Source organism: Monodon monoceros, unplaced genomic scaffold (assembly GCF_005190385.1).
Source record: "Monodon monoceros isolate NGI ecotype Baffin Bay Population unplaced genomic scaffold, NGI_Narwhal_1 Super_Scaffold_16, whole genome shotgun sequence".
Taxonomy (NCBI): domain Eukaryota; kingdom Metazoa; phylum Chordata; class Mammalia; order Artiodactyla; family Monodontidae; genus Monodon; species Monodon monoceros.
In genome coordinates, this window is record NW_021703772.1 from 81919445 (window position 1) to 81938339 (window position 18895).

General features: G+C 35.9%; 1 protein-coding gene across 9 annotated transcripts in view; it reads left to right on the forward strand.

The window, feature by feature from the left end:
• Window positions 1–18895, forward strand: part of ORC4 (origin recognition complex subunit 4) — a 113083-nt gene that overhangs the window by 42154 nt on the left and 52034 nt on the right. For all 9 annotated transcript variants that reach the window (XM_029224511.1, XM_029224508.1, XM_029224509.1 and 6 more), the window contains 3 exons: window positions 11133–11206; window positions 14339–14415; window positions 14978–15068. In XM_029224511.1, the coding sequence (XP_029080344.1) occupies window positions 11150–11206; window positions 14339–14415; window positions 14978–15068 (225 nt within the window). In that variant the 5' untranslated portion in view covers window positions 11133–11149. The remainder of the gene's footprint in view (window positions 1–11132; window positions 11207–14338; window positions 14416–14977; window positions 15069–18895) is intronic.

The following is an 18895-nucleotide window of genomic DNA, read 5'->3' on the forward strand; positions in this document are numbered from 1 at the left end:
AAAGTATTCCAAATCACAGCAAAATTAAAATAATGAAGTTGAGGATGGCTGGAGTACTTGTAAATATTAATAAAATACATAAAAGTGTAGATTTTGACTAGTAAATTTAATATTAATTTCAGATATTCCTTTTAATCCTCCAAGTCTTAATTGAAGGCAGTGTAAATAAGAATGAAATATGGTAGCCTAATTCCAGAAAGGAGAATATATTACTAATCTTTTTTTAATGTGTTACTAGCAAACTGTCAACCCATTATAAAAAGACAGAAATAATTGATAATCTTTTTCTAAAGATAATTGACTTTACCTTCTCTTACATCATCAGACTTATAGCTTTATAAGGTATATCATTTGATTTAAAAATTATTTGTTAAAAAACGTGTACTTTATCTTTTGTTAATTTGGGGACTTCTCTATTAAAAGAAATTAATTTCTTAACCAAATTAACTATATTTTAACCAATTTGAATTTCCATTGATGTGACACTACCATGATAATATTATACTGCATGTATTTTACTTGAAGTATAAATCATTCTGTATTTATTTTATATAAATATTTATATATATTAGTATATATATAATTTTTCTTTCATGCTTGGCAGGGTTTTTTTGAGGGTCATGGCATGTAATTATTCAAAACTTTTAAATTTAGCTAAGCAGTTGATTTAAACTAACCTGGCTCCTTTTTAGCGGCTAGTTTACCTGTGGACATTCTCCACTGCCTAACATTCATTCACTTATCAAATATTTTCTTGAAAACCAACTGTATGCCATTTTTGCACTACTTGATTTGGATACAATGATAACATGATTTCTGAGTCTTTCAAGGAGCTGTGATCCAGTGGAGCAAACATAAGTAAACACAGAGTTAGTTACATCACTGTATGCTAATTAAGTTCTGCGAAAGGGGAAGATAGCACTTGAGGGACACATAACCCTCAGATTTTGCCCAGACTAGGAGTGTTCAGGGGTGTCACAGAAAGTATTCCAAAGGAAATAATATCTCAACTAAGGCCTGAGTTTGGAGTGAGTCAGGGTATAGAGAATTGTTGATTCTCCCAGGCATATTAAGAGAAGGAGCCGTGAGCTAAACTGGGAAATTAGTCATTCGGAACCTTCCTTTTAAATGATGTTAGGGAATTTGGAATTTAGAACTTTGGGGGTTGAGGATGGAGTTGAAGGGTTTTTACATGAAAATGGGAGTAAGAGTTGGAGGCAATAAAGAAGCTGGCATAGATTTCCAGTCAAGAAATAATGGTGATCTAAAGTAGGATGGAGGCAGCTAGTGACAGGAGTGGATTGGGTTCAATTTTTTTAGGCTATAGAATAGACCAATTGTTACTTGAAACTCTGAAACTGAAAATTAGGTTTATTCACCTTAGAAAGCATAAGTTGAGAGGAGGATTTACTGGAAACCAATAATATAAAAAGTATAGGTGCTAAAGAAATACTGTGAGGGTAAACCATTCTTTGGGATTACCCATTTCACTGCTCATCTTAAGAGTATAAATAAAATAGTAGTTTCTACCAAAATTTCTACAACTAAATAATCTTAGTCACCTATTGTATTTGATAACAACATGACTTAGTCATGCATAGACGTTCAGCTCCTTTTACACTTTATGTCTAGTCCTGCTATTTAGAATAGCAAGTAAAATCATGGTATCAAAAGCACAGTAGGAAGTGGAAGGAGGTGTCCCATGATCCACTGGTAAATTTGAGGAGAAATTCAATCAATCTATTTGCAGATAAAGAAGATTTAGTTATACCACTTATACTCTCATTTTTGTCATTAAGCACTTAAAAAAAAACTATAAAATTAGAGTTTAATTTTTTTTTAACTTTTTATTTTGACATTATTGTAGACTCACAGAAGTTGCAAATATAGTTCATAGTGTCCCATAAACCCTTCACCCACATTCTCTTAAGGGTGACATCTTATAAAATGATACTGCATGTCAAAACCAGAAAACTGACATTGGTATAACACTGTTAACAAGACTACAGACCTTATTCAGTTCTCAACAGTTTTTACTAGCACTCATTTTTGTGTGTCTGTATAATTCTCTGTGATTTTATCCCATGGTTAGATTTGTTTGAACACCATTGCAATAAAGATGCCGAACTGTTCCATCATTACAGAGAACATTCTTCATGTAACTCCTTTTTGTAGTCATACTCACCCCTAAGTTCTGTCTCCTCACAATCATGAATCTTTTCTTCATCTTCATAATAGTTTTGTCATTCCAAGAATGTTTTTTAAATGGAATTGTAAAATATGTAATTTTTTTGAGATCGGCCTTTTTTTTCTTTTTTCTGTTCACTAAGCATGATGCCCTTGAGAGCCATCCAAGTTATTTCACACATATCAGTAGTTAATCTCTTTTTTTTCCTCAGTTACAGTCCCCCTGTATGTATGGATGTTTCAGTTTCTTTAACTCCATTGGCTCTTTGAAGGACATCTGTATTGTTTTCAGTTTTTTGGCTATTACAAATAAAATTGTTGTGAAGATTCACATTTACAGGTTTTTGTTTGAGGATAAATTTTCATTTCTTTGGTATAAATACCAAGTACAATTGCCATGTTACATGGTAAGTGTTCGTTTATAAGAAACTGCCAAAGCATAGGAGAGCTTAAAACGGGTTCAAGATGGTGGAGTAGAAGGACGTGCTCTCACTCTCTTTTTCGAGAACTTCAGAATCACAACTAAGTGCTGAACAGTCGACAGGAAGACACTGGAACTCATCAAAAAAGATACGCCACATCCAAAGACAAAGAAGAAACAGCAATGAGATGGTAGGGGGGGTGCAAACACAATAAAATCAAATCCCATAACCGCTGGGTGGGTGACTTACAAATTGGAGAACAGTTTTACCACAGAAGTCCACCCACTGGACTGAAGGTTCTGACTGCCACGTCAGGCTTCCCAACCTGGGGTTCCAGCAATGGGAGGAGGAATTCCCAGAGAATCAGACTTTGAAGGCTAGCGGGATTTGATTGCAGGACTTTGACAGAACTGGGGGAAATTGTGTGTGCCACTCATGGAGGGCACACACAAAGTAGTGTACATATCAGGATCCAGGGGAAAGGAGCAGTGACCCTATAGGAGACTGAACCAGACCTACGTGATAGTGTTGGAGGGTCTCCTGAAGAGGCAGGGGCTGGCTGTGGCTCACCACAGGGACAAGGACACTGGCAGCAGAAGTTCTGGGAAGTACTCCTTGGCATGTGCCCTCCTGGAGTCTACCATTAGCCCCACCAAAGAGCCAGATAGGCTCCAGTGCTGGGTCACCTCAGGCCAAACAGCCAACAGGGAGGGAACTCAGCCCCACCCATCAGCAAACAAGTGGATTAAAGTTTTACTGAGCTCTGCCCACCACTAGTCCCTCCCATCAGGAAGCTTGCACAAGCCTCTTAGATAGCCTCATCCATCAGAGGGCAGACAGCAGAAGCAAGAAGAACTACAGTCCTGCAGCTTGTGGAACAAAAACCACATTCACAGAAAGACAAAATGAAAAGGCAGAGAACTATGTACCAGATGAAGGAACAAGATAAAACCCCAGAAAAAACAACTAAATTAAGTGGAGATAGGCAACCTTTCAGAAAAAGAATTCAGAATGATGATAGTGAAGATGATCCAGGACCTCAGAAAAAGAATGAGGCAAATATAAAAAAGATGCAAGAAATGTTTAACAAAGATCTAGAAGAATTAAAGACCCAACACCTAGAAGAATTAAAGGACAAACAAACAGACATGAACAATACAATAACTGAAGTGAAAAATACAATAGAAGGAATCAATACTAGAATAACTGAGGCAGAAGAACGGGTAAGTGACCTGGAAGACAGAAAGGTGGAATTCGCTGCCGCAGAACAGAATAAAAAAAAAAAGAATGAAAAGAAATGAAGACAGCCTAAGAGACCTCTGGAACAATATTAAATGCACCAACATTGGCATTATAGGGGTCCCAGAAGAAGAAGATTGAGAGAAAGGACCTGAGAAAATATTTGAGGAGATTACAGGCGAAAACTTCCCTAACATGGGAAAGGAAATAGTCAAGTCCAGGAAGCACAGAGAGTCCCATACAGGATAAACCCAAGGAGAAACATGCCAAGACACATAGTAATCAAATTGACAAGAATTAAATACAAAGAAGAATTATTAAAAGCAGCAAGGGAAAAACAACAAATAACATACAAGGGAACTCCCATAAGGTTAACAGCTGATTTCTTAGCAAAAACTCTACAAGCCAGAAGGGAGTGGCACAATATATTTAAAGTGATGAAAAGGAGGAACCTACAACCAAGATTGCTCTGGCTGGCAAGGATCTCATTCAGATTCAACAGAAATCAAAAGCTTTACAGGCAAGCAAAAGCTAAGAGAATTTAGCTTCACCAAACCAGCTCTACAGCAAATGCTAAAGGAACATTTCTAAGTGGGAAACAAGAGAAGAAAAGGACCTACGAAAACAAACCCAAAACAATTAAGAAAATGGTAATAGGAACATACATATTGATAATTACCTTAAATGTGAATGGATTAAATGCGCCAACCAAAAGACACAGGCTTGCTGAATGAATACAAAAACAAGACCCATCTATATGCTGTCTACAAGAGACCCACTTCAGACCTAGGGACACATACAGACTGAAAGTGAGGGGATGGAAAAAGATACTCCATGCAAATGGAAATCAAAAGAAAGCTGGGGTAGCAATACTTATATCAGATAAAATAGACTTTAAAACAAAGATTGTTACAAGAGACAAGGGAGGACACTACATAACGATCAAGGGATCAATCCATGAAGAGGATATAACAATTATAAATATCTATGAACCCAACATAGGAGCACCTCAGTACATATGGCAAATGCTAACAGCCATAAAAGAGAAAATCGACAGTAACACAGTAATAGTGAGGGATTTTTAACAGCTCACTTACACCAATGGACAAATCATCCAGACAGAAAATTAATAAGGAAACACAAGATTTAAATGACACAATAGAGCAGATAGATTTAATTGATATTTATAGCACATTCCATCCAAAACCAGCAGATTACACTTTCTTCTCAGTTGCACACAGAACATTCTCCAGGATAGACCACATCTTGGGTCACAAATCAAACCTCAGTAAATTTAAGAAAATTGAAATCATAGCATGCATCTTTTCTGACAACAATGCTATGAGATTAGAAATCAGTTTCAGGTTAAAAACCGCAAAAAACACAAACACAGGCTAATCAATACGTTACTAAATAACCAAAAGATCACTTAAGAAATCAAAGAGTAAGTCAAACAATACCTAGAGAAAAATGACAACGAAAACACAATGATCAAAAACCTGTGGGATGCAGCAAAAGCAGTTCTAAAAGGGCAGTTTATAGCAATACAATCCTGCCTCAAGTAACAAGAAATATCTCATACAATCTAACCTTACACCTTAAGGATACTAGAGAAAGAAGAACAAACAAAACCCAAACTGAGTAGAAGGAAAGAAGTCATAAAGATCAGAGGAGAAAGAAAGTAGAAACATAGAAAACAGTAGCAAAGATCAATAAAACTAAAAGCTGTTTCTTTGAGAAGATAAACAAAATTGATAAACCTTTAGCCAGACTCATCAAGAATCAATAAAATTAGAAATGAAAATCAAGAAGTAACAACTGACATTGTAGAGATACAAAGGATCATGAGAGATTACTACAAGCAACTATATGCCCATAAAATGGACAACCTGGAGGAAGTGGACAAATTCTTAGACAAGCACAACCTTTCAAGACTGAACCAAGAAGAAATAGAAAATATGAACAGACAAATAAGAAGTAATGAAATTGAAACTATGATTAAAAATCTTGCAGCAAACAAAAGTCCAGGACCAGATGGTTTCACAGGTGAATTGTATTGAACATTTAGAGAAGAGCTAATACATATCCTTCTCAAACTCTTCCAAAAAAATTGCAGAGGAAGGAACACTCCCAAACTCATTCTACGAGGCCACCATCACCCTGATACAAAAATCAAAGATACTACAAAAAATTAAAATTACAGACCAACATTACTGATGTGTATAGATGCAAAAATTCCCAACAAAATACTAGCAGACAAAATCCAGCAACACACTAAAAGGATCATACATGATGGTCAAGAGGGATTTATACCAGAGATTCAAGGATTCTTCAATATACAAAAATCAGTGTGATACACAATATTAACAGATTGAAGAATAGAAACCATATGATCATCTCAATAGATGCAGTCAAAGCTTTTGACAAAATTCAACACCCATTTATGATTAAAAAATCTCCAGAACATGGACACAGAGGGAACCAACCTCAACATAATAAAGGCCATATAAGATAAACCCACAGCAAGCATCATTCTCTATGGTGAAAAACTGAAAGCATTTCCTCTAAGCTCAGGAACAAAACAAGGATGTCCACTCTTGCCACTAGTATTCAGCATAGTTTTGGAAGTCCTAACCACGGCAGTCAGAGAAGAAAAAAATAAAAGGAATCCAAATTGGAAAAGTAGAAGTAAAATTGTCACTGTTTGCAGATGACATGATACTATACATAGATAATCCTAAAAATGCCACCAGAAAACTACTAGAGCTAATCAATGAATTTGGTAAAGTAGCAGGATACAAAATTAATGCACAGAAATCTTTTACATCCCTGTACACTAACAATGAAAGATCAGAAAGAGAAATTAAGGAAACAATTCCATTCACCATTGTAACAAAAATAATAAAATACCTAGGAATAAATCTACCTAAGGAGGTAAAAGACCTGTACTCAGAAAGCTATAAGACACTGATGAAAGAAATCAAAGATGACACAAACAGATTGAGAGTTATACCATGTTCTTGGATTGGAAGAATCAATATTGTGAAAATGACTCTAGTACCCAAAGCAAACTACAGATTCAGTGTAATCCCTATCAAAATACCAATGGCATTTTGTACAGAACTAGAGCAAAAAATCTTAAAATTTGTATGGAAATATAAAAGACTCCAAATAGCCAAAGCAATCTTGAGGGAAAAAAGCGGAGCTGGAGGAATCAGACTCCCTGACTTCAGACTATACTACAAAGCTATAGCAATCAAGATAATATGGTACTGACACAAAAACAGAAATATCGATCAGTGGAACAGGATAGAAAGCCCAGAGATAAACCCACACACCTTTGGTCAGCTAATATATGACAAAGGAGGCAAGGATATGCAATGGAGAAAAGACAGTTTCTTCAGTAACTGGTGCTGGGAAAACTGGACAGCTACATGTATAAGAATGAAATTAGAACACTCCCTGACACCATACACAAAAATAAACTCTAAATGGATTAAAGACCTAAATGTAAGACCGGACACTATAAAATCTTCGAGGAAAACATAGGAAGAACACTCTGACATAAATTACAGCAAGATCTTTTTTGACCCACCTCCTAGAGTAATGGAAATAAAAACAAAAACAAATGGGATCTAATGAAACTTAAAAGCTTTTGCACAACAAAGGAAACTATAAACAAGACGAAAGTACGACCCTCAGAATGGGAGAAAACATTTGCAAACAAATCAACAGACAAAGGATTAATCTCCAAAATACATAAACAGCTTATGCAGCTCAATATTAAAAAAAAACAACAACCTACTCAAAAAATGGGAAGAAGACCTAAATAGACATTTCTCCAAAGACATACAGATGGCCAAAAGGCACATGAAAAGATGCTCAACATCACTAATTATTAGAGACATGCAAATCAAAAGTACAATGAGGTATCAACTGATACTGGTTAGAATGGGCATCATCAGAAAATCTACAAACAATAAATGCTGCAGAGGGTGTGGGGAAAAGGGAACCCTCTTGTACTGTTGGTGGGAATGTAAATTGATGCAGCCACTATGGAGAACAGTTTGGAGGTTCCTTAAACTAAAAATAGAACTACCATGTGTCCCAGCAATCCCATTACTGGGCATATACCCAGAGAAAACCATAATTTAAAAATACACATGCACCCCAGTGTTCATTGCAGCACTATTTACAGTAGCCAGGTCATGGAAGCAACCTAAATGCCCATAGACAGACAAATGTCTAAGGAAATTGTGGTACATATATGCAATGGAATATTACTCAGCCATAAAAAGGAATGAAATTGTGTCATTTCTAGAGATGTGGATGGACCTATATACTGTCATGCAGAGTGAAGTAAGTCAAAGAGAAAAACAAGTATTGTACATTAACTCATATATGTGGAGTCTAGAAAAATGGTACAGATGAACTGGTTTGCAATGCAGAGGTGGAGACACGGATGTAGAGAATAAACGTATGGACACCAAGGGGTGAAAGCGGGGTGTTGGGTGGTTGTGGGATTAATTGGGAGATTGGAATTGACATGTATACACTAATATGTATAAAATAGGTAGCTAATAACCAGCTGTATAAAAAAATAGAATTAAGTTAAATTTAAAAAAAAACTGCCAAAAGGAAACTTTGCAGAATGGCTATAACATTTCACTTTCTTACCAGTAATTGTATTAGAGATGTGGATTCTCTGCATCCTCACCAGCATTTGCTGTTTTCACTTTTTAATTTTTGCTGTTCAAATAGGTGTGTACATATACCTCGTTGTGGTTATAATTTGCATTTTCCTAATGACTAATGTGTTTCATGTGTTTATTTGGCATCCATATACCCTCTTTGGTTGAAGTGTCTATGCCCTTTGTCCATTTTTCTAGATTTCTGTATTGTTGAGCTTTGAAGCTTCTCTGTATATAAGTCCTTTGTCAGATATGTGGTTTGCATCTATCATTCCAAAACTTGTCGTTTCATCTATAAAGTTAGAATTGTCTTTTAAAATATTCTTTGTAATAGAGTGGAGATTTGACTGTTATTTGGAGGGGCTAGATGTATTAAAATCAATGTCAATTAACACTCAATTTGCAGTAAAAATTTATGTGGGTTAGGAACTGAAGTAGTGTGTATGTGTATGTTTCTTTCATGAATGATCACCAAATGAAGAATATGTTTGTTTTTAGTGGCTTACCTGAATTATATTTGCTGCAAAGAGGCAGATTAGATACCTACCCTGCAACCTCAGGCATTTTACTTACCTCTTCTGAGCATGTTTTTTCACCCCATGAAATGGGGAGAAATATGTTTTAATTCCATTAATACTGTGAAATCGCTAATATAGCTCTACAAAGATAAGGTATATTGTAAAAGCTCTCCTCCATTTTTTAAAAATTCACTTCTCCTTATTGTCTAGGGGACATTTGTTCCGTTGTTTCCTGTGATTTCAGATTTTGGCTTGTAGACCTTCTTCACAATCAAGAGTATCTTAAACCAGAATGAGGATATCATTTCTTGTTGCTAAAATGGTTTTTTGCCCACACACAACTCTGATTTAAGGGAAAAATTTTAAATAGAATAAAATTAAAATAATTAATGTAAAGTTTCTCAAGCAAGGTGACTCATACAGAGAAAAAGCTGCTAGAAGGGCTCTAAGGGTGACTGAGGAAACCACTTTTCTCCTAAGAAAGACGCTTCTTAAGAGACCAAGACATCAGTAGAGTACTCTGTTCTTGAGTTTCCAATTTGAGTGCCTGTAGCCGGAGGCCCTTTGGGGTTTAAGAAGGGAGGGACAGATTTGCTTGTTATCTGTTTTTCAAAGCATTTCTCAACTGCTGTCCTGTTAGAAACAGCATTCCAAGGGTTGGCATCTGTCAGTATATGAAATTAATAAATATGAATATGAAATATGTCACAGAGGTTGATCTTCCTTTAAGTTATTGAAATGTGTACTTTTTAAAAACAGTTGAGGGCTTCCCTGGTGGCGCAGTGGTTTTGAGTCCGCCTGCCAATGCAGGGGACATGGGTTCGTGCCCTGGTCTGGGAAGATCCCACATGCCGCAGAGCGGCTAGGCCCATGAGCCATGGCCGCTGAGCCTGCGCGTCCGGAGCCTGTGCTCCGCAACGGGAGAGGCCACAACAGTGAGAGGCCCGTGTACCACAAAAAAATAAAATGAAACAGTTGACTAAATAGCAGTTAACCAAGTATATACAGTTATAGCTATATATAATAGTTATATATAATCAAGTATACCGTGACTGGGTTTAAATCTTGACTCTGTGACTTACACACTGGCTTTGGTCAAGCTGCTTAACCTTTCTGTGTCTTCTAATCTGAAAGCAGTGTTAATGATCATATTTATACCATAGGGTTATTCTTAGGATTAAATGAGTTCATAAAATCAGAGCACTTGTAACAGTTACTGGCTAAGCTATTATTACCTGATGAGTAATTATATAGGAAATTGTTGATGAGAAAATTAGATCCTTTAGCCAAAGGTGTTTATCTATGAGTATATTGCCCTCAAGGAGAATTTTACAGAACTTCTTTTTCGTTAGTATATGTATTTTTCATTCCAGTTACCATTGCCAATTTTATTTTGGACATTATGCTAAAATGCTTGGAACTTTTAAATATCCTCAATTTGGGGACACTGACAGTTAACCAGATTTTGTTTAGTGTGATTTGATTATGAAAAAGAAGTACAGGCAGTTCTGTATGTTTACAGAAGAGACATTTTACCTAGTCTGTAATGAGTGTTTATGACTGATGAGTAGAACAAGAAAGCGAAAGCTTTCTGGAAGGGCTGATCCTGTGGGATGGATGTGGGGAGAAACATTGTATGTAAAGGAAGCATATAGATTGGTTTTTGTTTTTGTTTTTAAAGGCAAGGAAGGGAAGCTGAATAGTAGATTGAAAAGAAAGGTAGGAGTAATTGTGTGTGAGAACCATCTAAATTGTGGAATGGAGTGTCAATTAAACCTGTACTTAGACAAAGAGGAGCCGTTGAGATGTTTTTTTTTTCTGTTTTTATTGAGAAACAATTTACATACATCACTGTATAATTTTAAGATGTTTAGCAGGATGGTTTTATTTACATATATTATGAAATGATTCCTACAATTAGGTTCAACTGAGAATTTTTAAAGTTTGAGAAATTTGAACATTTTTCATGTTTTAAAACTTGTTTATTTTGATTCTATAATAGTACATTCTTAAATAATCTCTATAAGTCAATAGTCTTTATATTCATGCTAAAATTTTTTTTTCTTTTTTTTAAGGATTTCAGTTTGTTGAAATGAGCAGTCGTAAATCAAAGAGTAACAACTTAATACAAGCAGAATACCTTTCACAGGTTGGTATATATTTTCATTACTCTGAAGGTCTGTTACCATGCAAAGGTGATAAGAGAATTAGTCATCTTCTTAACTTGAATTCTTCCCTTAGCATGTATGAAGAACCACTCTTTTCATTCTCAAGGGAAGAGTATCTTTGCTACTTCCTAATTTCAACCTCTAAGTCTTTGGATAGATGGAATCCTAACTTTACTCATGTCTTCCTAAATGTGCTCTAGTTCAGTTTAGTTTAATATTATCTTTAGAGTTTTGTACTTCTTTTGGTAAATTTATTCCTAAGTATTTTATTCCTTTTGATACTATTGTAAACGGAATTGTTTTCTTAATTTTATGTTTTATTTATTGCAAGTGTATCTAAATGAAATTGATTTTTCTAAATTAATCTTGTATTCTGTAACCTTCCTGAACTCATTTATTCTAATATTTTTTTAGTTTATTCCTTAGGATTTTCTTTATATAAGATCGTGTCATCTGCAATAGAGATAGTTTTAATTCTTTCTTCTCAATCTAGATGAATCTCATTTCTTTTTCTTGTCTAATTGCCCTAACTAGAACCTTCAGTATAACACTGAATAAACTAGCAAGAGCAGACAACCTTATTTTGTTTTTGATATTGGGGAAATGCGTTCAGTCTTTCACCATTGAGTATGATGTTAGCTGTAGGTTTTTGTGTGTGTTCTTTATCAGGTTGAGGAAGTCCCTTTATATTCCTAATATGTTGAGTGTTTTTATCATGAACATTTAATGTTTTCTTAAGTGCATATATATCTCTTTTGAGGAGTCTAGTAGGGAATGTGCATGATATTTCTACACTGGCATTTCTTTTTTAAAGATTTTTTTGATGTGGACCATGTTTAAAGTCTTTATTGAGTTTATTACAATATTGCTTTTGTTTTATGTTTTGGTTTTTTGGCCATGAGATATATGGGATCTTAGCTCCCCAACTGGTGATCGAGCCCACACCCCCTACATTGTAAGGTGAAGTCTTAACCACCGAACTGCCAGGGAACTCCTTACACTGGCATTTCTATTTATCTGGCTTGACCAGAACTACATTTCTTTTAAACAAAAACTAAATGTTGGGCTCCCCTGGTGGCACAGTGGTTGAGAGTCCACCTGCTGATGCAGGGGACATGGGTTCGTGCCCCGTTCCAGGAAGATCCCACATGTCGCGGAGTGGCTGGGCCCGTGAACCATGGCCACTGAGCCTGTGTGCCGGAGCCTGTGCTCTGCAACGGGAGAGGCCACAACAGTGAGAGGCCCGCGTACCGCAAAAAAAAAAAAAAAAAACCTAAATGTTATTGGCATTCCTTTGTGAGACCTTACCTTCCTTCTTTTAGAAGGAAAATGTTTAATTCTGTTTTTTAATTTAACTTTTACATATCTTTGTAAAGTGAACAAATCTTCCATGTGCAGCTTAATTAATTTCTACACATGTATACACCTGTTTAACTTTCATCTCAGATCACTTTAGGATTTTTGAACCTCTGACTATTCACTACAACTTCACTTTATCTCTCACTTTATTTTATACATAGTTGTCTCTCTAATAGACTTTAATGAAGTTTAAAAAAAGAAAAGGACTGAGGGTTGTCTTTTGACTTCTAGTGATCTTATCTAGGGGGCGGAATACACACTATGATTCGTTGAATCTATATATGCCCCTTTAATTTTTTTACAGATATCAGCTATTACCTGTATAATACCTATATTGTGTTATAGATAACTGCCTCTTTTAATCTTCAAAACAGGCCTGCCAGAAAAGTGTTATTGTCTCTTTGGCACCAATCTTCCTATTCTTTCCACTTCCTCTATAACTATAAGTATGGATTATTTTATCCCCAGTGAATAATTTGCTTTGCTCGTCCTCTGGTACATGTAAAGAGAACTCAGATCTATTTCTTTGGTATGTGAAGGATCAGTCCCATGGTGTCAGTCTGGGAGAAGCAAATAATCCTGGAGGCTTCTTGTTTCTGCTGATGGGGCTAAATCTGAAACAGCCTCCTAAGGTTTTTGTCACTGAGGACCTCTGTATTAGCAGCAAAGCAGAAAAGGAATGATTTTAATGATCCATAGTTTTAAAGATCGTGATAGATTGGCTTTTTTTTTTTTTTTACAACTGAATCTAAGCCCTTTGTTCTAAGGCAAACTCAAAATTTAGGTCTTTAGAAGAATTTTTTCTTAATTCCAATGATTTCGTATTTTATGTCCTAGGTGAATATAATTTCTTCCATATAATTGAGCAAATCCTTATATGCTGTTACTGCTATTTTGCAGGTTGTTTCTTGAATGTGCCATTTTTTTCCAAATACATTCATTTCTTTCCAATATATTTGCAGTGTTTTTTAAGGCATAGATCATGTTCTTTTAGTAGTATGGTGCTCTGCATCTAATAGGCCCTCAATAGCTATATGGACTTTTAAATTTCGTTTTTTTTTTTTTTGCGGTACGCGGGCCTCTCACTGCTGTGGCCTCTCCCGTTGTGGAGCACAGGCTCCGGACGCGCAGGCTCAGCGGCCATGGCCCACGGGCACAGCCGCTCCGCGGCACGTGGGATCCTCCCGGACCGGGGCTCGGACCCGTGTCCCCTGCATCGGCAGGCAGACTCTCAACCACTGCACCACCAGGGAAGCCCTAAATTTCTTTTATTTCCTCGGAATCCTGACTTCTGTGACAGGTAGAGATTGATAAGGCTTGAGGTAAACCGGTTTAGATGTGTTGGTCTCTAGAGACTGAGGTGTGGCTCATGAGCATTATTAAATTAGATTACATTATTAGATTCTCTCCTGTCTTTGTTTGTTGGCTGATATGTTATGCAAAGTGAGGTATTCATTCATTCACATGGATTAAAACAGCCCTCAAATTGCTGATGTAGCTAAAGGAACTAATTCTTTCTCTTGTTGAAAGCTTCAACTAAGTTCTCATCCTTTCTCTGGGCCTTGAGATAGGTAAAAAGAATTGTAAATTTTACAACTTAGGAAAATGCCAGATGTCATGATGATAAGTTATTTAGGGAGAGTTGAATTGATTCATTAATACCTAATTCTGACTGCTATAAATGTATATTCTTGTTCTTTTTTGATTGCATATGTAATATTTTCATTTATATTTATTCACTTTATTTTTATCAGGTACAAAGAATTTTACGTGAAAGATTTTGTCATCAGAGTCCACATAGTAACCTATTTGGAGTACAAGCACAATATAAGTAAGTTTAGCTATCTGCTTATCTGTTGTGAAACTACTTACAGATGCCCTTTAGGTTTTGCAAAAATTGTCATACACAGATTTTATTAAACAAGGCTAACAGACATTTTATAGAGGTAAAAAATTTTGCTTTGTATATAAAAAAATGACTGTTGTGAAGCAAGAGCAGATATCAATATTTCCATAGTGAAAAAAACCTTTTAACTTTCAATCTTGTATCATTTCTATAATCTGGTATTATGGAGAGAATTCTGAGCTTGCACCTAATAGTCAGCAGCCAGCTGTGGAGTGAAAGGTCCTAAGAGTTGCCACTGTTGTCCCTTGTCCCATACTAGCATAAAGACCAAGATACTTCAGTGTTACTTGGTTTCTCTTCTTGAGGTTTCCAGAGAATCAGTATTTGTGTTCTTCTCTGTAGGACTATTTAGAGCATAAGTCAAGTGCCCAGAAGAAGAGAAAAAAGGAATGGCTGTTTTTTGTTCAAATTCAGCTTTTAAAAAGTATTACCTAGCAAATTATTTCAGCTTTCCTTTTTAAATTTTGGCCTATTTATATCATTTCAGACACTTAATTGAGCTGCTAAAAAGAACTGCTATTCATGGAGAAAGTAATTCTGTTCTCATTGTTGGACCCCGAGGATCAGGAAAGACCATGGTAAAAGCTGTTGATTTCTGATGTTCCTGTGCTTTGTAGGCATGTGATGATTCTTAGGGACAACACTGGAAACGTTTTTCATTGTTTTCATCATTGTGTTACTAATATTTTGCTTTTTTTTTTTTATTTAAATCATAGAAGACATGCAAAGCCTGTATAGAGTGGTATATTTGAGTTGAACAATGTTTTTTACCTTTTTCTCCCTCACAGTAACAAATTTTCAAATAATGTTTGTTCCATCATGGTCTTTTATCCTTGAAGAATTTGTGATTGACAATGGACAAAGCAGACTAGCAGCTATTGAGCCTGTACCTTGTGTCTTTTATTTATGTTCTGTCATTTATTCTTTACATTAACCCTGCAAAGGTAGGTTTGGTATTATCTCTATTTGTAGATTAGGTAACTATCATACCATGCATTCTTTTTTTTCCTCTTATTGTTTAACCCTAACTCAGGTGGTTTTTTTTATATGTACACTCACGTCTTCTAGAATTCTCTTCTACTTTCCCTCTTTACTATATTTGCTTAGTCACCTTCAAAAGATACTGTTGCTTTTTTCCCTCAGTTTCTCTTTCTTCATTCATTATATAAGACAAATTATGGCTGTTATATTGCAAGTATTACTATTATAAAATCTGTTTTCTGCTATATTCCATGCAATAAATTTAGATTTCTCACTAATATGCTTTTTATATTATGTGTATAAGTAAAATTATGTATTATTTTATATTAAGTAAAATTATGTAAAATAGAAATAAAATTACGTTTTTATTTTTTAAGCAGTATGTTTTCACTGTACATTATGTAAGATGAGGAAATTAGGACTTTAGGATTTTACTGTTATCACCCATTTCCAGTATTGTTTGAAGTACATCAATTGGGAATTTAGATCTAGATAATTTTTCTTTTTTAATCTTTTAAGAGTTTTTCATTTATTATAATCACATTTACGATAGTATTTACTTTTGGTTGTTTAATTTGGTTCAGTCCTTGGGCTCAGTCCTTGTATGTAACCACTGTTTCTTTATTCTTGTTTTTTTATTACGATTTTCCTTTTTGTGTTTGACTTCAGTGCTATTTGGGGTAGTTTTTACAGAACCATGTGACTAATATGCTTTGGAATTATTAGACTATTTAAAATTATTAACAATAATTCTATTAACAATAGAAAAACTGAGCAAAGATATGCACAGAAAGATCATAGGAAATTAAATACAAAGCGATCTTAAACTTATAGACGTGTTCAATTTCACTCATATTTAGTAAATTAAATAAAAACTATAGTAATTTTCTCTATCAGGTTGACAAGAAAATCTGTAAGATTGATAACATACTGATGTTTTTGCTGATGGTATAAATTAGAATTAGACAAAATCTAACCACACTACAAATGTGTATACCCTTTGACTCAGCAACATTTCTAGGAATTCACTGTTGTGAAATGATGCGTGTACAGTTACTTAATTCAGCACTGTTTGTTAATAGGGAAAGATGAGAAACAATATAAATGCCCATCAACAGAATACTGGTTGATAAATCATGGTACATCCATCCATATAATGGACTATGATACAGCGGTAAAAAAGAATAAGGAAATATTTGTAGACAGTACATAAAGAAAAGGAAAAATATGCTCATATTTCTGTTGGTTCATCTGTGAACCAAAAGTTCCCTGAAATGTGTATGTATTTTAAAAAATTTTTATTGGAGTATAGTTGGTATACAATGTTGTGTTAGTTTCAGGTATATATCAGAGGTGAATCAGTTTTACATATACACACATCCACTCTTTTTTTAGATTCTTTTCCTATATAGGCCATTACAGAGTATTGACTAGAGTTCCCTGTGCTATACAGTAGGTTCTTATTAGTTATCTATTTTATATATAGTAGTATGTATATGTCAATCCCAGTCTTCCAATGTATCCCTGCCCCCTTTATCCCCTGGTAACCATAAGTTTGTTTTCTATATCTGTGACTTGTTTGTAAATAAGTTCATTTCTACCCTTTTTTTTAGATTCCACATATAAGTGCTATCATATGATATTTGTCTTTCTGTGTCTGACTTACTTCAGTCAGTATGACAATCTCTAGGTCCATCCATGTTGCTGCAAATGGCATTATTTTGTTCTTTTTCATGGCTGAGTAATATTCCATTGTATATATGTACCACATCTTCTTTTTCCATTCCTCTGTTGATGGACATTTAGGTTGCTTCCATGTCCTGGCTATTGTAAACAGTGCTGTAGTGACCATTGGGGTGCGTGTATCTTTTCAAATTATGGTTTTCTTCAGGCATATGCCTAAGAGTGGGATTGCTGGGTCACAAGGTAGTTCTATTTTTAATTTTTTAAGGAACCGCCATACTGTTCTCCATAGTGTCTGGAGAACAATTTACATTCCCACCAACAGTGTAGGAGAGTTCCCTTTTCTCCACACTCTCTCCAGCATTTATTATTTGTAGATTTTTTTGATGATGACCATTCTGACCGGTGTGAGGTGATACTTCATTGTAGTTTTGATTTGCATTTCTCTAATAATTAGTGATGTTGAGCATCTTTTCGTGTGCATTTTTTTAAATTAATTTAATTTATTTTTGGCTGCATTGGGTCTTCGTTGCTGCCTGCAGGCTTCTCTCTAGTTGCGGCGAGTGGAGGCTGCCCCTCGCTGCCGTGCGCTGGCTTCTTGTTGCAGTGGCTTCTCTTGTTGCGGAGCACGGGCTCTAGTCACCCGGGCTTCAGTAGTTGTGGCACGTGGGCTCAGCAGTTGTGGCTCACGGGCTCTAGAGCACAGGCTCAGTAGTTGTGGCGCACGGGCTTAGCTGCTCCGTGGCATGTGGGATCTTCCCGGACCAGGGCTCGAACCCTTGTCCCCTGCATTGGCAGGCAGATTCCCAACCACTGCGCCACCAGGGAAGTCCCCATTTTTTTAATATATAAATTTATTTTTATTTTTGGTTGTGTTGGGTCTTCGTTGCTGTGCAGTGGCTTTCTGTGCTTGTGGCGAGTGGGGGCTACTCTTCGTTGCGGTGCATGGGCTTCTTATTGCGGTGGCTTCTCTCATTGCGGAGCATGGGCTCTAGGCACGCGGGCTTCAGTAGTTGTGGCTCACAGGCTCTAGAGCACAGGCTCAGCAGTTGTGGCACACGGGCTTAGTTGCTCCGCGGCATGTGGGATCTTCCTGGACCAGGGCTAGAGCCTGTGTCCCCTGCATTGGCAGAAGGATTCTTTACCACTGCACCATCAGGGAAGTCCTTTCATGTGCTCTTTGGCCATCCATGTGCCTCCCTAAGATATTAAACACAAATATAGTGAGTTATTTGTTGAGGCGGGGATATGGGAACAGAGGTAGGAATCTTTTCACTGCATATCTTTTTATACTTTTTGAAGGGTAAACTATATGACCATACAATCTATTTTAAAAACTAAAGAATGGAAAGTTGGTTGAAGGCAAAGGTAAAAACCCCAACAACCTGCTTAACAGAACAAATCACTAAAGTCATTCAGACCACAGAAATACAAAAGAGAAATGAAGTTTAGTAATATGGGGAAATGTAAAAAATATTTTAAATACCTCAAAAATTATTTTGCACGTTACTTACAACATGGCTGGGATTGAATTCTTGGGTCACAGTTTTTTCTCCTTTGGAATTACATAGATTTTATTCAATTTGTATTCTGTGGGAAAACTCCAAGGGTAGGCTTTTCTTTTTTCCTTTATAAATTGCTGTTTCAATCTGGATAGTTTAGATAATGCAGTCATAACAACCCTAAATTTCAGTGTCTTGACACAAAAGAAGTTTATTGTTTACTTTTGCTCTATGCATAG